The 22,307-nt window shown below is 37.0% G+C and overlaps 1 protein-coding gene across 1 annotated transcript in view; it reads left to right on the top strand.

The window, feature by feature from the left end:
• Positions 1–22,307, top strand: part of LOC110957165 (cingulin-like) — a 91,859-nt gene that overhangs the window by 34,465 nt on the left and 35,087 nt on the right. Inside the window, exon 5 of the mRNA XM_051938965.1 lies at positions 8,299–8,429. Within this exon, the coding sequence (XP_051794925.1) occupies positions 8,299–8,429 (131 nt within the window). The remainder of the gene's footprint in view (positions 1–8,298; positions 8,430–22,307) is intronic.

Raw genomic sequence — 22,307 nt, 5'->3', positions numbered from 1 at the left:
CAAACGACAAACTAAGAAACTGCAAAAAAAAAACTTAAAAATAACAGTTAAAGAGCATTTTTCTTCCAAATACTGTAAATATTTGTAAAATAATTATATTTTTGCTAATTTAAATACAGAAAAAAAATGTCTATTTTAATTATTATTTTTTGGAATATTGGATATTATGTGCAGTTTTGGTGAACAAATTACAGGTGAAAACTGTTAAAACTATATAATTTTTACAGTGTAGAGACCTTTAATAAATGATGCAGTAATTTACAGTTTATTTCTGTAAACTAAAATTGTAGCATTGCAAATAATAGATGTTTTTCTTTGTAGAACTTGCCAGAAAATAAGTGCAACTGACAAATAAATGTGCAAAATGTGAATAAAAGCAGAGTGACAGTTGGTAGAAAGCAACAAAAAGATGCATCTACGTTACAATATTACAAATATTATTCAGTAAAAACATAAATATTTGCAACATAAAGAGAACTTCCATCATATTTAATGCTGCAAGTGCAAAATTTGATGATAAAACAGAAATAATATTTATGTGTTGTTGTTTATTTATGAATTTGAACATAAAGTGCAGTTTGGGCTTTTTTTTTTTAAAGGAAACTTAGATTTTTCATGAATTAAATCTAAACAAATGAGTCTGAAGGTCAACAGAAGAAGTTTTCCTGGAATGTGAGGCCTCCAGTTAAAGCTGGGTTAGATGATTATCACCTGCAGGAGACGTCTTTGCTGACTTGGTTTCTTCTGCAACCTGACGTTTCGGTGCGTGTGCTGGAGGGAACGTCTCTAATTACTCAGCGCCGCCTCGGCTGCATTCCTGCTCACACTTTTTATCTGCACGCTATTTACGCCACTGGCTCGGCTTTCCTCTCTGGGAATCTGGATTCTTTTTCTGCCCCTCTCTCCCGAGGCCACGTTCAGACAGGCAGCTCAAATCCGGTTTATTCCCTCGTCTGAAGCCTTAATTGCAGAAAGTGAAATGATAAAAAACAAACAATTGTGTTAAAGCTGCGTTTGAAACGCCGCTCAATGGGGCTTTAACGTCGCTTCCAACCGACGTCTGTGGAATGATGGGGATGGCTGGAAACGCAGATTTAACGTTTACATTTAATGCAATAGCAGGAAATAAAGCAAGAACACTGTTTTTCTGACCTTTTTCTCTATCCAGTGGACTCGTAGAGCCTTTTCTTAAAGACAGAAAACAGCGGATTACCACATATATGATGATAAATATCCAAAAGTAACAGAAATTAGTTTGATGTTCTGTTTATTTCAGTAATAATTAGCAAAAATTCAGCCACATGTGGCTCTCAATTACCACACAGATGATGCTAAAGGGCCACAAATAGCAGAAATTAGTCAGATTTTCTCTTTATCTAAGAAATTACAATATAAATTCAGCTACTAGTGAGCCTTAATTATCACATTGATGATGATAAGTAATCAAAAGCAACATAATTTAGTCAGATTTGATGTTTTTTTAATAAATATGATAAAAAAATAAGTCATTTGTACACCTTAATTACCACAGAGCTGATGTTAAAAAAACAGAATCAGTAGAAAATAGTTGGATTTCCTGTTTCTCTAATAAGTTACGGTGAAAATTCATCCACTTGTGAGCCTTAATTACAACCTAGACGATACTGAAGAACCAAAAATGACAGAAATGAGTTTAATTTCCTGTTTATCTTAACAATTATAAGGAAAAATGCAGCCACTTGTAACCTTAGTTACCACAGACATGATGTGAAAGAGTGAAAAGTAGCAGAAATTATGAGATTTGCTGTTAATTTAATAAGTATGATCAAAATTAAATCACTTGTAAGCCTTAATTACCACATAGATTATGATGAATAAACAAAAGTAACAGAAATTGTTTTATTTCCTGTTCATTTGAATAATTATCATGACAAATGTAGCCACTTGCGGGCAATAATTACAACAGACATGATGTTAAATAACCAAAATTAGCAGAAATTAGTCAGGTTTCCTGTTTATCTAATGAATTACAATGAAAATCCAGCTACTTGTGAGTCTTAATTACAACCTAGACGATGTTAACGAATCAAAAATTACAGAAATTAGTTAAATTTCCTGTTTACAGTGAAATATTAAGCCACTTGTAACCTTTAATTACCACAGAGATAATATCAAAGAACCAAAAGGGCCATAAATGAGTTAAATTTCTGGTTTTCCTGAACAGTTATGGTAATTTTTTTGCAAATTGTGCGCCTCTGTTGGAATAAATAGAACCAGTTGTGTTGAATGCAAAAGAAAAGGAACTTAGCAATCATTCAGTAGCAAAGATTAAACCCACAATGTTCCTTTTCTGACCTTTTGCTTCATCCAGTTGACTCACAGAGCCTTTTCTTAGCTGGATTATCACATAGATGATGCTAAATAACCAAAAATAACATAAACTAGTCAGGTTTCCTGTTTATCTAATAAATTATTGTGAAAATTCAGCTGCTTGAATGAACAGAAATAAGGTGCATTTCCAATTTATCTTAAAAGTTATGAAGAAAAAAAATTGAATTTGTAGAAAATAATTGCAGAAAGTAAACTAATGAAACCATTTGTATTAATAAATGGAGTGTAATGTCACTTCCCTCTGTCCTATTAGTGTAAATAATCATGATCGTTGGAAATGCATGTTTATATTTTACAATATATTATTATTATTATTTTATTTTAAAACTTCTTTTTAAGACAAACATTTAAGAGGATTCTGCAAAATACGATACTGAGCTTTATCAGGACTCTTTAAATAAGTAAAAATGCTCACAAAATTAGAACACAAAATTGGAAAACATCAGAAAATTAAATTAAAAATTCATAGATCCTCAGATTATCTTTCTAATGCTCATATCAGTACCAAATGGATAGAAAACGTGTTTAAAACCCCGCCCTATGGGAGTTTGATAGAAAAAGTGGTTCTTTCCATCTTGAAAATGTCATAAATACTGTTCTATTGTAGGTGTTTTTGGTTTGAATCACTGTCTAGTGAAGGATTTCCTGCAAAATCTTCAAAACCTCCTACAAAAACAAATGAATAATGAAGAAAAACAAAATTTATGACAGTAATTTGCCTCAGAAAGCCCACAATCCCCAGAACTTTGCTACAGATTTGGTGAAATGTGTCTTTTGAGCTGAGATAATTAAATGTCTAATGAGGTTTTTCAAGCTAAACTCTCTCCAAGAAACTGAACCTGTAGTTTATTTTAGTTTAGTTAAACTGAGTATAGCTTGACCGTCCACCCTAAAATATATATTTAATGCAATAATAAAGATTAAACCATAGATATACTTTCAATGAGCTTCTGCTTTATCCATTGACTCATTTAGTTTTACTTAAAGACATGTAAAGACAGAGAGATCTGGATTACCACACAGATGATGTTAAACAACCATAATTAGCAGAGGTTAGTCAGATTTTCTGTTTATCAACATAATTATGATGGAAAAATAAGCCACCTGTAAGCCGTAATTACAGAAAATAGAACCAGTTGTGTTGAATGCAAAAGAAAAGGGACTTTGCAGCCTTTGAATAGCACAGGTTAAACCAGCAATGTTCCCTTTCTGACCTTTTGCTTCATCCAGTTGACTCACGGAGCCTTTTCTTGAAGACATGTCAATGCAAAGAGCTGTGGATTAGCACATAGATGATGTTAAATAACAAAAGTAGCAGAAAGTAGCCTGGTTTCTTGTTTACTTGAATAATTCTGACAAAAATTTTAACATTTATAAGCCTTAATTACCACATAGATGATATTAAAGAGCCATTAGCAGCCAAAATTAGCCTAGTTTCTTGTCTAGCTGAATAATTACGAGGAACATTTTGCTTCCTGTGAGCCTCGGTTATCACATGGACGATATTTAAAAACCAAAAGAAGCAGGAATTAATTAGATTTCATGTTTATCTTATGGTTATCATGGTAATTGAGCCACTTGTAAGCCTTAATTAACACATAGATGATGTTAAAGAATCAAAAATAACAGAAGTTAGTTCAATTTCCTGTTTATCTAAACAAATATGATGAAAAATTTGCCACTTGTGCATATTTTTGCAACCCTGCAATGGCAAAAAAATAAATCAGCGGTGTGGTTTGTTCAACCTTCTGCATTTGTCACGGCACAGAGAACTGGTTTATTACGTAGATTATATTAAAAAACTAAAATTACAGAAGTTAGGTAGATTTCCTGTTTTTCTAATGGTTATGATGGACATTAAGCCTCTTGTACCCTTCAATTACCATATAGATGATGTGAAAGAACCAAAAATTGCTGATATTGGTTAGATTTCTTGTTTATCTGAATGATTTTGATGGAAAATGTAGTCTCTTGTAAGCGTTAATTACCACATAGACGATGTTAAAGAACCAAGAATAGCAGGTATGAGTTAGATTTCCTGTTTGTCTGAACAATTATGACAAAAATATGTGTCACTTGTGAGCCTTAATTACCATAGACATGATGTTCAAGAAGGAAAAGTACCAGAAATGTGTTAGATTCCTTCTTTATCTGAACAAATATGACAAAATTAGTAATTCCATATGCCTTTTTGCAACCTTGCAATACTAAAGATTAAACCAGTGGTGTGGTTTCTCTGATTTTCTGCTTTATCCTTCTGACTCCTGAAGCTTTTTCAGACATGTCATTGTACAAAGTAACTGGATTACCACATAGATGACGGTAAAGAGTCAAAAATAGCAGAAATTAGTTAGATTTCCTGTTTATCTAATAGTTATGATGGAAATTAAGCCACTTGTAAGCGTTAATTACCACATAAATGAAAAAGCAGCAGAACCTAGCTTGGTTTCTTGTTTATCTGAATAATTATGAGGAAAATTTAGCAACTTATGAGTCTTTATTACAACATAGATGATAAAGAACCAAACACAGCAAATGTTACATTTCCTGCTTGTCTGAACAGTTATGACGAAAAATTCAAATTGCAATGGCAAGGATCGACCCAGCGGTGTGGTTTCTCCCAGCTTTTGCTTGATCCATTTGACTCATGGAGCTTTTACCTAAAGACATAAAGACATGTGAAGACCGAGACACCTGGATTACCACAAAGATTATGCTAAAGAACCATAAATGAACAGAAATGAGTTTAGTTTTCTTTGCATCTGATGAAGGATTTTTAGGCACTTTGGAGTCTGAGCACGGACAGCGGACCAGAGATCACGTCTGAAAAACAAACCAGACTTGGCTGCTGTGTGAACATAGCGCCGGTTTGTTTCTCAGACTGAGTCACATGGCTGCAGACAGACAGACAGACAGACGAAGGCGAAGAACGAGGGCGATCGTCGTGTTCTGCCAGGATGACTCAGTCGGTCTGTTGTCTTTCAGCCTACAGCCGCTCGCCGAAGGACTCCGTCACCTTGACAAGTTCAAAGCGGAGTACAAGTTACCTCCTACAACTTTATCTTTACTTCCAATGCGCTTGAGTTTTACCCTCATATCTATCTGTCTCTTTTCACTTCATCCTTGTCTTTTTATCTGCTTCTATCTGTCTGATCAGCCTGCCGGTGATTCATCGCTCCTGGTTTTTACTCAACATGTCGCAACGCATGACGAACCAAGACAACTGTTGCATGAAACATTAAATACCCTCCAGACTAAATATCATAGGGTGACTTATGGAGCATCTTTGTCTTTTTATTATCAGCATTTTTTCTCTAAGATTCAGCATCCAAGAGTGAATAAAAGAAGAATACCTTTTGTATTTGTGTTCTTGAGACACAATAACTGAACAACAATAACCACAAATCCAACCTGAGGCAACGAAAGTTGTCGACGTCTCGCAGCTTTATTACATTTATTCCCCAAATATGACCAGGAACGAGTGGCGATTTCTTCTTTTTCTGTCCTGTTTATGCAATTGAAGACACATTTTACCATTTAGATTAGTGGAATTACCCCAAAATAAATCAATAACCTGATTAAAACAAGATTAAAAGTCAAGAAGCATGCTATTGTGAAAGCTTTGGTTGTACTTTGAGGTCATTGCTAATGGCAGCATAGCACCATAATGCTAAATTGTACATGCTATGTTTAGCATGTTTTGTTTTCGCCTTGTTATCGTGCTAGCACTCTCATAGTGGTGAAGATACCATTAGTGCTAATGAGAGGATAGCACCAAACTGTAGTGCTAAATGCTATATGCTATATTTAGCGTGTTTTGCTAAGCACAGCATATTTAGATTAGTAGAATTGCCATAAACAAATCGGTACCCAGATGTTTTTTGCAATTAAACAAGATTGAAAGTCCAGAAGAATGCTATTGTAACAGCTTTGGTCAGTGCTAATGGGAGGTCAGTGCTAATGGGAGTATAGCATCATACTGTAGTGTTAAATGCTGTATGCTATGTTAGCATGTTTTGTTTTTTTATTGCTATGCTAACTTTTTGACAGTGATGGATGTAACATTAATTTTGCAGGTATTTGGCATTAAACAAAGTACTAGACAGATTCGGAACTGGTAGCAGTGCTAAAAAACTGAAATGACTCTTATTCCTGAAGGAGTGTGAATGTCTGTATGAAAGTTCATCAGAAATGTCAGGGGGTAAACAAACCTACACCTATCGTACACCTACACAAATTGGCTAAATCTGTAATTTAGCATGTAAGCTAAATTAGGAAAATATCCTGATCTGTTTTGTTTAGCCTTATGTATCTCTAAAATAGTGTTAAATTATGAAAAAGAACTGTTGCATTCTGTTCTGAACATGTTCTGTGTGAAATTCAAACTGGCTTAAAGTCAAACATGAACAAACTGTTAGCTTCCGAACTAGCCTGCAGGCTCATGTAAAGACAAGATGTTTGTGTAAACATGCTAATAAATCACTCAGGTAAACTCAGGCACTTAAACCTTTGAGTTAATTCCAACTTTATTTCTCTACTGGAAAGCACTTTAACTCGATGGCTGTTATCTGAACAGTGCTTCATAAATAACAGTGAGTTGACAAATTTACAGCAGAGAAGTTGCTATCGTCAGCTAACAGCACATAATCACTGTCGCCTCGGTGAATCGAAGATAAAACAGTTTAAGCTGGAGCCAGCTACACTGAGGAAGTCCTATTATGAAACTAAATCTCACGAAACCTCCATAGATTAAAGATTTATTGTGAAAAGCGTGAAAACCAACCATGTTTTCAGCCGGAGTCGGTGTTGTGTTAATAGTTTTGCAGAGGCTATCCCTTTTTACCGTTTTGTTTAGTCATGGTCATTGGGGAAAATACTCTTAGGGCTGCAGTTTTACACTACTACAAGTGACTACTGGGATGAATGGGGCAGATTTCTATTGCAGGAACTGGATTCAGGTGCAAGGTGGTACCAATGGTTACAGGACCAGCCCTTTAGTAACTGCTTTAATCCTTTCTATTTCCAGTGCAGTGTAGAATCCTAAGACTTTTTTTTTAAAAACGTCGTAGTTAATGGATGTTCCTCCAGTTCTATGAGGTTCCATGGATTTTACGTTGTTGATTGTGATGTTGGAGATCTTAAGAAGGTTGAAAAATAGGTGCTTCCTGTCCTGAGGTTAACCAATCAGTGTTGTCTTCTCTTTGTTTAGCTGATTAGCATAGAGGGCGAATCAGATGTACCCTGCCTGTACTTCCTCCTAAAAAATGAACCTAAAAGAGCTTCATTTGGGCCATAGACTGTATAAATAGTGGACGTAGCATCTGGCTCCAGAATTGAAGCCAACTCGGAAGTGTCAAAAACTTGCAATATCACGCCGTCCGCTAGGGTTGGCTCCAAAAAGCTTTTTCTCCATAGACCCCAATTCATTTTTTGAAAAAATAAAATTTGATAGACTGATGTTCTACAGCTCAGGATTTTTCCCCGTTAGTTTTCATGGTCAAAATGAGAGATCAGGTGGCCGATCTTAAAATAAATCAATACCGAATTTTAAATAAATCGTTAAAGTTGGCGGAGCCAGGGGGCGTGGCTATACTTGATAGACAGCAACAGAAGCCTCTGTGGTAAAATGTGGGCGGGATAAGAGAGTCCTCAGCCAATCCTGCCCCTAGTTGCTCTCCGGTCCAGTCTGTTTGATGACGCGTTTTACGTCACTGGCTCTAAAAAATCCAAAGCGGCGATCAGGAAGTAGCAAAATCCGGGCTTCATTTTCTCGGCGTTGAAACCAACAGGTGACGTCACGGTTAGTTTACGCCTGATTTGGGCTAATTCTCGTATCCAGAACGTGCATGAAGGTTCCAGCTGACATAAAACTCTTTCAAAATGTCCACGATTGCACCTAAAATGTTCTTTAATCTCCTTCTCTGTCAGGGTTTGGTGTTTGAGGACAGCACAGGAAGTGAAGGACTGTGGAGGTTTGCAGTTCTCAGTAAGGAGTTGACGTTTCACCTCCAACAGCTGCAGAAACAAACAGAGCAGGAGCTCAGCAGCATCCAGACACAGTGAGTAAATACACAGAATGACTGGTTGGATGTTGAAGATATGTGGTATAACATCTCTACAGAACAGCATGATCCTGATTATGAGACAACCCTCATTGTCCCACGTGTCTCTGAGGACAACCCAAACCTTTAGAGGATAGAAGATGCCGTGACACACATTCTGTTTGCATAAAGTTTGCCTGAGACGACATTCATCCAAGAAGGAGAGTCCTCATGACTAAAGTGTTTCCTCTTGTACAAGTGAAGCACAATACATGTTAATAAAAGCTGCCACAGACTCTCTGCTGTCAGGAGAACGGTCAAAATGATTTTCTCTGACGGCAGCGTTTGAGCTCTATCTATCTGTGACAGCTGCAGTTCTTGGCTGTTTGACAAAATTCTGCCGTGAAGACGTCAGGAGATGCTCAGGACTCATTTTAGCGACTTTATTTGGTCGGTGGAAACAAAACACAGGTCCTTAGGAACTCCTGCAGGTTAAACTGGGTTAACTGGGCAGTTTTTCTCTCAAAAATAACAATAAATAGATGGAAAACACATGGCAGTGGAGCATTACTGAGGCTACAAACAACAGGCTTTGACATTCTCTGTACAGTTGCACAATTTAAAGACGTCCTGAATGCGTGACTGTCTGGAATCCAGCGCCGATGTTCGCTGCGGAAAAAGACAGAATGAGGCCGAGTCACAGAATTAGCTCTCAGAATAACTGTAAGCAGGAACTGTGGCTCCTCTTCTGTACAAATCGATTCCACGTCTGGTCTTTTTGAACCTGGACCCTCCTCTGCGTGGATCCGGGTTCCTGCTGTGTGACGTTTGAACATGCGAGTGGGCGGCCGGCAGCTCTGGTGTTGGCTTCTCGGGGTTTTTGTCACAGAGCTGAAACGTGACCGTGGGAGTTTCGCTGTATCTTGTAACAGCAGCAGGTTCTGCTCGGCCGCAGAAAACGACTCGATCCTGCCGCCTTCCTGCATGGAAGGAAGAGGAGAAACCGAGAGTCGACGCTGCTTTCATGCATTAGTTTGTGCGAGTTGAGCCTTTTTTTTTTTGGATTATTTGTTCCTCGTAAAGTCCCCAAATGTCCAGAATCTTCAAGTTTTCTTTTATAATTTTACGATTTTCTTGCTCGGTTGCATGAAACAGTTGATATTATGCCAGGTTGAACACGTCTGTTATCTGTTGGAGGCACATAAACGAGCACACACTACCATTTGTTTTTGCTTTTTTGAATTTAAAAAGGTTATTTTTCAAGTTTTATGAAGTTGAGTCATCAACATCAACAGCTACACCTTTAAGTTCTGCAATATCTGCAACACAAGCAATTCCTGCATCATTTTGCTGTTAGCAGTTGTATTTTCAAAACAAAAGCACAGATTTTTGCATTCCTTAGCTGCAAATTTTGAAGATTTAATTGAGAGTTTTTGATTTTTTTTTTTTTTTTGAGTCTCAACGTTGAGATATTTTGTTTCTTGGAAAAATCCCAACAAAAGGCTGTAGTTAAGTTATTTTTCCTGCAGTTACAGAAGACGACACCAAGTTTGTTGCCTTAGCTGTGTTAGTATGTGCAGGTTGAGCCGTTTTTAAAATTATTTGCTGCAATGCCCACTGTCTTCAATTTTACTTTTTGAAATTTTACTATTTTCTTGCTTATTTGCATGAAATAGTTGTTATTGTGCAGATCTGATCTTACATTTGAAATCTAGTATCTATAGGAAGCAGATAAATGAGCATCGACTACCATGTGTTTTTGCTTTTTCCACATTTAACAAGATTACCTAAAGGTTTTTTTTGAAGTTGTCATTGAAATGCATCTACCCAATCAACAGATGCACTTCTAAGTTGTTACACAAGCAATTCCTGCATTTATTGTCTCCACATTTGTATTTTCAAAATAAAAGAACAGGTTTTTGCATCTGTCACTGCAGATTTTGTAGGTATAATGGCCTTGAGGTTCAGAAATCTGGCATCCAGGAAACACAACCAGACGAAAGACTTCAGTTTTGTAATTTTTCCTGCAGTTACACACAGCAACGGCAAGTTTTATGCCCGTTTTTTTTTTAGCTCTATTTACGATTTTTTGCTCCTTGAAACTTACCAGAATAAAGTGAATTATGCCTAAAGTTTGAAAGAACACAAACTGTATTGAGTTTCACTTCTTAATTCAGCAAAAATGAATCCCGTGCATGTTCCTACCATGTATTTTATCAAATTCTACTCAAAATCTGATTTTATTATCGCTCTGAATATTGTAACACATCTTTATTGAGAATTTTTTGAGACTTTTCTTCTTGGTTTGGTTAATATGTGCTCAAAAATGGGAATTTTCATGATTGTTTACTTTTTTCCCACGTTTCAGCTCCCCAAAAATCAGACAATATTGAACCTCCTTGTCCACTATTGCAGATTCTGAATCAATGACATGATGAGAAATAGCAGAAAATTTCAGGTTTTTATCTTTAATAGTTCCTCAGATATCGTTGTTCAAACACATTCAAAAATACATGGAAAAAAGGTGCTAAAAATGGCAATTTTAAAAGAAAATCTCAGAAGGTATTTGATATATGGAGCTAAAATTTGACAAATGTCCTTATAAATATCCATATTTTTATGCTAATAGATGATTTGATAATTTGAGATGTAAACAGTTAAAGAAACAGGATGAAATAGATAATTATCCATTGGATACACCATTACATTTTATCATCATTTTATTGTGTCCACAGAAATAAAAGCACACGTTTTTGCATTCACTCACTGCAAATTTTGTAGATTTAATTGGCAGTTTTTGATTGTTTTTTTGAGTCTCAACATTCAGAAATGTAGTTTCTAGGGAAAAACACCCAACAAAGGCTGCAGCCTGACAGTTAAAGTCAGTGGAAGCTTCAAATCTGTGGATTCAAAGACAACAAGTAAACTCTGAAAACTGGAAGTGAACCTCCACTTGTTCATCTTTGTTCTGTTTGTGAGTCTTTTGAGGACATCAAGTGTCTCATAAAGAATCTATAAAGTCAGGGTGAGGGTTTAAAAAAAAAAACATCATTTAGATGAGAAAGTGAGAGGTGTCAGATTTGGCTCCAAGTCTTACCGGTAAATCGTCAGATGATGGCCTCACCTTGTTTCTGTCGTCTCTCTACCGCTGCCATCGGCTCCTGGCAGCCGAGGCGAGCTGAAACACATCTCCGGGTTCGAGGTGTGGCCGCCGACACACACTCCATTGTGATCCGGTTCCAGGAAAACCTCCTAATTTCTCGGCAGCCTCAGTTCTCAGCGCCAACGCCGATCGCTTCCTGTCACAGCAAGGATCAAAGTCTTTACGAAACACGATGAATTCATGGTAGAGCTGCCTCCAACACGCCCGGAGTGGCCGCATCCACCCGGATTACTGGAACAAGACGTCACCCTGCTTTCGTTTTTCTGGGGTTTTCCTCGTGTGATGAAGTCGGTGCCAACGCCGGGTTTGGATGAAACTGTGTAAGAACAGAGATAAGTTCAACAAGCAGCTTTAGCACCGAAAACACTCGTAAAACTCCGAAGTTTAGCTCTTTGTTAGAAGCAGAAACTGAATGAAAACTTAATCCCAACCAGAATATTTAGCATTTTGAGCAGAAAAAACATCCTACAAAGCTGCTAGCTCCGATACTACAGGCAGCTTTACACTCACTATAGTCTCTTTCTTCATGTATTTGGAAGTTATAATTCAAGAATCCTAAGAAATCCCAACAAACTCAATGAAAATCTCCACTTTTCCCTGCATGGTGCTACTAAAATATGCAGGTTTAGATTGAAAATATGCTCAAAAATGCCCTTTTGTATGTTGCATTTGCTAGTTCTCTCCACACTCTTAGTAGAAGGCAGATTTTGATTTGTAGGAGCCTTTTTTTATTATTATTTGTTCCATATAAAGTCTCCAAATGTCCAGAATCTTACTATTTTCTTGGTGTATTTTCCTTTTTCATGCTTGGTTGCATGAAACAGTTGATAATGTGCAGATCTGCTCTTAAATAAGCAGATAAACGAGCATCACTTCATTGCTATACCCTCACTATAGCCATTTTCTTTACATATGTCTCTGTATTTTTAAGTTATAATCCAATAGTCCTAAGAAATCCCAACAAACTCAATGAAAGCTACCACTTTCCCTTGCCTGGCGCTACTAAAATATGAAGATTTAGACTGAAAATATGCTCAAAAAGGCCCCTTCATATGCTGTATTAGCTCATTCTTTCCACATTAGCTTTAAATTTTCAGTAGTAAACGGCAGATTTGTTTTCTGGGGCCACTCTTAAAAGCCATTTAACCATAAATCTGAAATTTAAGTTTGAATTTAGGCTGCTGCTGCTCTTAAAAGTTGTCAAACTGAAGTGTCCTGTCCAGGAATTAGTCTGAACCCAAAAAACATGATTTTTCTCCCTAAAATGCCGTCGGTTCGGACAGTATGGAGTTACATAACTGCAGAAGTGATAGACTCTCTGCTGTGCCATTGGGCATGTTGAAAGGTCAAAGAACAGAGATTTTCAAAATAAAACCAAGGCCTTTATTTTGCAGCCTCCGCTTCATTTGTGGCCAAAAGTAATTAGAGATGGACTTCAGTCAGAGCAGGTTACATAATTGATCTATTTCCTGGTATAAACCATAAAAGAATAACTTTCTTTGCTGTTTGCTACTGAAAAGAAAGTCAAAAAGAATAAAACCTCAAGTGGACTCAGAATTGTTTTCTTAGTATTTTTTCTTCAACATTGTTTCTTTGGGCTCAGTTTTATTTGTTAGTGAAACAAAAGGACTGAAAACAAACTGCTGACATACAGAAATAACACCGAATGTTTAACCTCTTGTCTTTATCATGGCTGACATTCCTTTAATTGTTTGTCTCCCTCACTTCTCAGAATCCTTTATTAAAAATAACATCCCGGGAGTCTAAACACCCAGGAAATCCTGATAATTCTTAGTCAAATTAAGAGAAAAAATACACATTTTTGTCTTCCATTAAAGTCTAATGTTGATTTAAAAATGTTTTGTATGATAATCTGCACAAAGAATTCCTGAATTTACTCATAAACTAAGATTTGCTTCTTTACTTGACACTCAGTAATGTGCAATAACTCGGTTATAACTACTTTATTTTTATCACACTGTACTTTCATAGTACAATGTACGTTTTTATATCTTATATGTATATTTTTAGGACATATTTTCTGATTATATTTGTAGGTCATATTTTTCTACAAATATTTATATTTTAGGAAATTTTCTTTTATTTATTTTTAAAATTTTTAGGACGTGTTTTTCTACTTATTTTTTATGTTTTTAGGGCACTTTTCTATTCATTTTCATATTTTTTGGACAAAATTTTCTATTTTCTATTTTTCAGTAATATTTTTTATTTATTTTTATATTTTTAGGTCATATTTTTTCTACAAATATTTTTGTATTTTAGGAAATATTTTTCTACTTATATTTATATTTTTTATGTTCATATTATTTTTGCTTGCTTAAATATCTATGACTTAAATGGAAGAAATTGTAATGTAAATAATTTACATCCTATAAATATATTTCTTAATTGCCCCCTAGGGACAAATAAAGTTCTGAATCAGACTTTTATTGCTCAGAACAGTCTATTTTACTTGTTTAACTCCTCATATTATACTTTAAACATCATAATATTCCTTTTTTTATTCATTTTTTCTGTGTTTTTGGAGTGTAGGACTATTTGATCACTTTAAGAAACATGCAGATGCAGCGAAATGCAAAAAAGTTTGACAAAAGTAGAAATTTTCCTTTAGAGGTTAAATGAGGGATCTCAAATCAAACATTCCTGATGTGCTCCATTTAAAACCTGACATATTTTACTTTATATGAACGATGGAACAAAAACTCCCCAAACAAACGGAGTCTAATTTTGATGGATTGCGCGTTTTGGTTTCGGTCGTTTTTTCCCAGGAAAAGAGTGAAACAGAGTCTTTTCGTCTGGTTACGCAAGCAGGTTTCAGACTGCTGCCAAGACTAACAGGCCGACTGGCAGTTTGGAAAACGCCCAGCTGAACTTCACCAACCCTCAGCTCCTTCTTCTGTTCGCTCGTCTTCCAGAACCCCTCCGATAGTGACCACCCAAAACCCATCAACATGCTGCAAAAGCTGCAGAGCCTCGCTGCTTTTTGTCCCTTTAATCGGACTTTTCTGAGTCCAAATATGTTAAAAAACCACTTAATTTCTGTTGGTGTAGAAGTCAGAAATCAGAGATTTTGACTCTAAACTAAACATAAGAAGCATTTAATTCTGCTTTAAAGCTGCTGAAGCAACAAAAAGAAACTACAACCACTTTTCAGAGACCTCCAGCTGCACAAAAGAATTAAATTTAAGCAATAATAGTCATGAAAACTGTTATTTTAGCTTGGATTTTCATGCATTCTTAATACAAAGTCTGTATTCTTGCTTTTCTGGAGCTTTCAGCCACATTTCATGGTCACTTTCTGCAGTTTTTACTGATAACAGGTTGTTTTATGTGGATATTTTAAGCAGCAAAACTATTTCTCTGTAAAATGACCAAAAAGCATCGCTGAAGAAGACCGTGAGAGGCTGGAGAAAGCTCTGGAAAAGCAAAGAAGTGGACTTTGAGGGTTTTTTTCTGCTCTGCTCCTGCAGATTTTCATCCTTTTCTCTTTTCTTTCATTTGTCCTTCACTTTCTGTGTGAGTAACTGGTTGTTTTCTTTTTCTCTACTCTGCCTTTCACTTTCTGTTTCGGTGTTTTTTTTTCTGTTTTCATTTTCTTCTTTGTTATACTTTCTATTTGCATACTTTTTCTTTCTTTTGTCATTTTTCTTTGTCTTTCAGTTTCTTTTTGTGTCATTTTTCTCTCTTTTGTCATTTTTTCCCCTTGTCTTTCACTTTCCTTTCCTCATTTTCTTCTTATTTTTCCATATTTGTTCACCTCAGAGCTGTTTAACCAAACAGTTTTTTCACTCCCTTTTTCTGTCTTTCATCTGCTGTCCTCCTCCACTTCACTCTGAAGCTTCCATATTTCATCCTTACACTCCTCAAGACATTTTTTAAAAACTTTTTTCCTCAAAATCTTTCCATTTTAGCAGCAAAACAACCGAAATCTGCTCCTATTTTTGTCCAATCCGGCCTTCAAAGTGTAAAAATTAAAGAGAAGACATCAACTGCAGATTGTAAATTAGAAAAACTATAAATTTAAAATCATTTCTAGAACATGACAAGTTGTTTTAAAAGTGAAATACTAGATTGTTCATTGTTCTTTTGTTGCTTTGTGTCTCATTTTTGTAATATTTTGTCTTGTTTGTGTATTTTCCTTCTTTTATCTGATTTTTGAAATCCGTCTCTTATTTTTGTTGTTTTGTTTCCTTTTTGTCATTTTTAACCTTTAGTTGTATTTTTCTCAGTTTGTGTTTTGCTTTATTTGTTGTTTTGTGTACCGTTTTTGTCGCTTTGTGTTTTTTTTTTTTTGTCTCACTTGTGTTGCTTGTCTGCTTTTTTATCATTTTGTTTCTCAGTTTTGTCCTTTTTGGTCTAATTTTTGCCATTTGTGTCCATTTTTTTGTCCCTTTATTACTTTTTTGTCTCTTTTTTTGTTATTTTGTTTCTTTCCTTTGTCATTTTGTGTCTCATTTTTGTAAGATTTAGTCTTGGTTTTGTTGGTTTTTGTCTTTTTTTGTCTGGCCTTTGTTGTTTGTCTCACGTTTTTGTCGTGTTGTTTCTCGTTTTTTGCCATTTTGTGTTTCCATTTTGTCTTGCCTTTGTGGTTTTTCCATTTTTATTGTCATTTTCTAACTTTTTGTCTAATTTTTTTGCCTGTTTTGTGTCTTTTGTCTCATTTTTGGTCATTTTGTTTCTCCCGTTTGTCGTTTTGTTTCTCGTTTTTGTTGTTTTGTGTTTCCTTTTTGTCTCGCTTTTGTCATTTTCTAATGTTTTTGTCTCTTTTGTTTTGTGTCTTTTGTCTCATTTTTGGTCATTTTGTTTCTCCTTTTTGACATTTTGTGTTATGTTTTTGCAATTTTGTGTCTCATTTTTGTAGTATTTTATCTTGTTTTTGTTTGTCTTTTTTATCTGGCTTGTGTTCATTCGATCACAGCAGTTTGCAGCAGGACTTTCCCAAATGTTGGTGAATACAGCGTAGCAGCTATACTCGGATTTCAGCGGAAGTTTCCGGTTCTTTTTCACCGACAGAGCTCAGGACAGGGAGAAAGAATGAACTCCACCATCAAAGAAGAACTGACCATGGGGTTAAAATGATGCAGTTTAGCCTCTAAAAAAACCTGCTTCTAGATGCATTTGTCAGTTTTACCGCCATATAAATTACCATTCATTTACATGCAGACTCACAGCTTCACCTTTGTCCCTTCTGCAGAGGATTTTCTACATCAGAATAATTCTGTTTATACACACCAACAGTGCATAAACATCCTGCACAAACCACAATATTGCATAGATGTGTGTGTGTGTGACAGGCTGCATGCAGTGAGATACATTAATGTAAAAAATAAATTAAAATAAATAACGCCCACACGTTTTTCACCTGCAATTATGGAGTGAAATGTGTTTGTCACATACGTTCGCGTAATTATGAAGCCGGTATTCACGCTCTCCTGTACGTAGTCAGAACACACCGACAGCTGGCTGAGATGTGTGTGAGGGATCCGACACGCCGCCGCCATGTGCTGCTGCAGCGGTGTGTGTTTACATGCGAACACGCTCACGTGCAGATACTGGCTGGTAATTGCTGTCTTTTCACCGCGGTGGATGATGCTGTGCGGCGTTTTAATGAAGCCGTTTGATTGGTTCGGACGGGTTTTGATTGGCAGGTGACTCCGGATGCGTCTGAAGTTAAAAATGGTGACAGAACGGAGCGTTTCTGTGACTGTGTGGCTTCATTTCACATCTGTTAACGTCGTTCACGTTTAAATAATTACGTTGTGAGAAAAGCAGAAAAGCAGGCTGGTGGAGGAAAAGATCCCAAGAATCTAAAAGTATTTTAAGTTTGTCTCCTCTTTTTGGAGGCTGGAGAGTTTATAAATGTATTAAACGGGTGATGTTGGAGTAATAATCTGTGGTTAGACGTGCATTTATAGGTTGGGAAAACTGCTGTTGTATGGCTAAAAAACAATGCTAAACGGCCCAGAAACACAGTAAAATTACACACAGTCATTTTCAAAAAAATTCACCCCAAACATTTTGGTTCATTTTCTGCATGACTTTTCTTATTGAAGTCTTTCTTAAGATGCTTTAGACAGCAACAGATGACTTTATTTTCCTGTATATAAAAAAATAGACACTTTATCAACATTTTCAGCTTCAAATATGATCATGTTTGTCACAGGCCACTGTGAAATGCGAGTAGTTTTTGGTTCTGGTGTGTTTTAAATGCAGATTTTTACAGTCTTTTAAAGTTAAACTTCAGTTTTTGCAAGAAAACTCACTATTAATAAGGTGATAAAGTGCACATAATCCTAATTTATACAATTAATTCATGGGGATTTATGGCTGAAAGGAAAAAAGGCTCAGCACAGACAAAAAAAATAAAGCTTTAGTCGGCTGGATAATGGACCTTAATTCTCTGTGTAGCACTGAATTAAAAAGCTGAGATACTTTATCAACACTTTCAGCATCAGATATGATCCTATTTGTAGCAGGACACTGAATATTTTTTGATTTTAGTGCGTTTAATGAGGATTTTTACCATCTTTTAAAGCTAAACTGCAGTTTTTGCAAGAACACTCACTACTAATAAGGTGATAAAATGTAAATAATCCTAACTTATATGTTGCAAAATTGCAGTTGTATCTCTGAAAGGAAAAAAATTAGTTTCTGAAAACTGCCTCCCTATCATACTGGTTAATTTTGGGCATGACTTATGTTTTTGCATTTCTGAAAAGCCTTTTTTGGGACGCTTTAGTCAACTGGACAGATGACTTTAGATCATATATTGAAAGCTGAGACACTTTATCAACACCATTGGCATAAATATGATCATATTTGTCGCAGAATTTCAGTATTTTGCGTATCTTGTGACACATTTCAAAGTGATACTGGGAATTTTTGCAAGAAAAGTAATGTGGTTTTACTGTGAGAACGTCTAAATTACCTTAAATTCTATTAAAATGTCCAGTTTGTGAGAAGAAATCTGGTAAAACTTGTTCAGAAAAACAGGCAGATGAACAATTCTTGTCATTTTTATCAGGAATAAACTGTAAAATGGACTAAAACATTTGATAAATATGACCGTAATAAAGAAGTAGTTGTGTTGAGGCATCACAGTGATGCAGATAAATCAGAAACGTATCAATTTAATCTGCTGAGACTTTTGCTTCCTCAGTGTTTCACATCCAGCTTCTTGCAGCAGCGAATCAAAGATTACATCCGTCTTTTAGGTTTTCCTCAGATTTCTGTCCTCCCAGAGTCAGCGGGCCTCCTTGAAAAACCTCATTAACGCCACATTAATGCGTTTCCCAGAGGGCCTTTGTGCTCCGGCGCCGTTGTTTGTCGTTTTTCTACTAATTTGTCTACATTTCATTTCGATTCTTCAGTTGGTTCATCAAAGGCTCCTCAGATGAGGATCCTCTTCATCCTCACAAAACAAAACACTCGCATGCCTCCCGTCACCTGCTCTCCTGACACTCTGCAGAGGTGTAGCGCCTCCCAGTGGGCAGACGGTGTACTACACTCTTATGTAGAGTCGATGTATGTTAACATGTAGTCACACAGGATCTTTATCAATGAATTCTATCGTTATTCCTGCTGTTTTTGATGATTTAAGATGACACTACCAGTTTATTTTCCAACACTGTAAGAAAACAGTGTAATATAGTACGTTCTTTTCTGTAAAGTACCTTGAAAAAGTGTATTAATCCTGCAATATCCAACGCTTGACTGACCACTGAAATGAAAACAGCAGTTATTGGTAAAAAATGTGAAATTTTCATAACCCTAAATAGCTTTAATCAACCATTTGTCCAATTAAAGCAACATTCAGATTGGTAGAATCACAGCTTAAGTTGGGTTTTCTTGGGATTTTTGCACCAGGTTTTTGAATTATCAACTTTTCTACCTCATTTAAATAGGCAAAGACTTAATTCTTATGTTCTGTCCCTTTTTTTTTTGGTATTTATCTGTATTTAATCTTTCTCTATGCAAAATAACTGAACCTTAACTTGGCCTGCTCAGATAAAACAAGTTTTATTCAACATTCTGTGGACTTCTTCAGGTACATGACACACCTGGGGATGAAATGTAGGAAGACAAACCAGCAGGAAAACCTTAAATCCTGCATTAAAGTGGATATTCAAACCTTTAACTATTGGCACCGTGCATTAAAATGACTGTATCTTACAATCAGATGTAAAATTACTCAAATTTAAGGTGAGATTTGCCACTTTGAAGTCATGTCCATCGAGTCTGCAGAATTTAAAGAACACTTAATCAGTAATTATCAGTTTATTTCATTGAATATACTCAGTGTTTACATGTATTTATTTCAAGTGCATTTATTTATGCATTTAGTTGACAAATAGAGAAAGATTCAGTATCAAAGACTGAAACTAGAAAATCTCAACGTCAGGCTGAAAACTGCATCGGAGACTTGCGGGCTTTTAACTTGGCGGTCTCTCAGCTGGTTTCCTGTTGGTCTCTGGCTGCCAGGGACTCCGTTGACGTCTCTTTGTTGCTGCAAATCTTCACCTGAGCTTTGGAGGGTCTGCAGACGTCTCCAGTTTTGTGGCTGAAATCTTTTGGGTGTGAATCTTCTCGGTTGGCGGTCGACGTGTTTGGGGTTGTAGATCTGCTGTTGACGGTTTTTGCTGTTGGTGCAGATGTGGTCGTTGGTCTGTCTTTGTGCTTCACCAGATGTTTGTCCATAAAAGGCTGCATGTGGAAGTCTTTGGTGGTGGTTTTGAACAGCAGGAGATGCTGATCTGTCAGATCTTTGGCTGATGTGTCTTTGGTAACTGGGGTAACGCTGCAGGGCTCTTGAATGGAAGATGTTGTCGTCATAAGTTGAGCCCTGGCTGCTGTGACGGTGGCCGATCGCTGGTCTTGGGCTGATCATCCTGGTGTCTCCTTGTGCATAGCAGTTACCTCCAGCAGGGATTCTTTGATAATGTGGACGCCAGTTATACCTGTGATGTGTCCATACGTCTGAAGACTTCCTGTTGGGACCTGAGTCAGGGTGATGGTGCATAATGGTGACTTTCCTGCTCAGTTTGTTAATATGAGAAGTGGAGCTGGTTTCTGATGTTCCACTGTTTGGTCCATCTTCTTCTGAATCTTCTGAAACCCTCCTGAAGTGGAGAAGCTCGTCATATTTGCGATGTTTCCTCAGGAGATCGAGGGAAGCAGCGTCTCCCCTCTGTGAGATCCGTTGGTCTCCGGTGTTCTGGAGGTGCAGCTACCCTGATCTCGGCTCAGGGTGGTTTTTAGTATTACCTTTAAAATCGGAGACAGAGAGTTTGTGGAAGTGGGCGAGTTGTTCGTATCTGCGATGTTTCTGCAGGACTCAGAAATCAGAGGAAGCAGCAGCTCTCTTGGTTGTTCTGGTGTCCGTTGGTTCGAAGGTGAAGCTTTTAGGGTCAGTCGCTGAAGATGCTCCAGTGTTGGTTTCTTCTGTTGGAGCTTCGTTTTCCTCATCATCAGACACTGATTGTGTGATTCCACGGTAGCGGGCCGACAGCTGATGTTTCTGTTCTTTGCGCAATCCCACAAATCAGATCTGTTCTTGGCATGAACTGAAGCCGGGTCTCTGCGACGGTGTGAAAATGCATTTCACAGCAGTGGAACCACAACTGCAAAGGCTCCATCTCCTCTGGTTTTCATGAGAGATGGAGGAACGTCCATCTGGTCAGCTGACCTCAGGGCTGTGGAGGGTTGATGCACCTCAACAAAGTCGGACAGATATTCCAGGGCCAGTATATTCAGGGACTTTAAAACAATCTGAAATCAATCCTGATCCTAACCGGAAGCCAGTGAAGTAAGCAAAGCACCGGCGTTATGTGCTCACGTTTCTTTATCCCGGTTTGGAGACGAGCTGCTGCGTTCTGAACAAGCTGCAGACGGTTGAGTTCTAACTGGTCAGTGGCGACATACTGGGAATAAACCAGTAGAAACTCACAAACTTCATCTTCACATTCAAAATCTGAACAATGACTTCATTACCATCTCCTCAAAGTGTCCTTGGGCAACATTTTCAACCTTAAGTGATGTTACTTGGCTAAACTAGAACCTTACATGGTAGTTCAGATAAAATATGTGTGGATGAGGATTGGATTTATTACAAACATATGGAGCACATTCAGTCTGAATAAAGTTTACACTATGCTAACAGCGTACTGTTACCACTGATTGTACAGATACTACTGCAGCTAGTTTTTCTCATGGTGCTACTACACAGCTTCACATAGTACAGTTTATGCTAATGCTGCTGAAAGTAGTACTTCCAGTGCAGCTCCTATTGATTATGTACATTATGCTCCTACTGTTTTATACTTTTATACAGTACTCAGTGTTCAACCACATGACTGCTACTGCAGCTGAATGTGGTTTTAAATGTTTGCCTGCCGTTTATTTAAACAGAGTAACAGTCACTAAATCAGCTGTTCAGTGTCTTGTGCGTCTATGAAAACTCTGCATGTTTGCTGAAGGAAGGAACTCGGTCATGCTATAGAGCAGCTCACAGGTTAGCCAGAAACACGTGAAGTGGTTCAAAAAACACCTAAAGCCTGTCAGGAGCTGGAGTCAGGTGCTTCCAGGGATCAGGAAATGAACAAGAGAGTTTAAACTGATTATGTTATTTAAAAGTTCGGTGAAAATGCAAAGTCTTCAGTGTTGTCTCAGGCAAACAAACAGTCCCGGGTCGTCCTTTCTGCAGAATTCAGAAG

Source organism: Acanthochromis polyacanthus, chromosome 18, assembly GCF_021347895.1.
Source record: "Acanthochromis polyacanthus isolate Apoly-LR-REF ecotype Palm Island chromosome 18, KAUST_Apoly_ChrSc, whole genome shotgun sequence".
Taxonomy (NCBI): domain Eukaryota; kingdom Metazoa; phylum Chordata; class Actinopteri; family Pomacentridae; genus Acanthochromis; species Acanthochromis polyacanthus.
The sequence above is the reverse complement of the archived record's forward strand: the minus strand, read 5'-3'. Positions and strand labels throughout refer to the sequence as shown.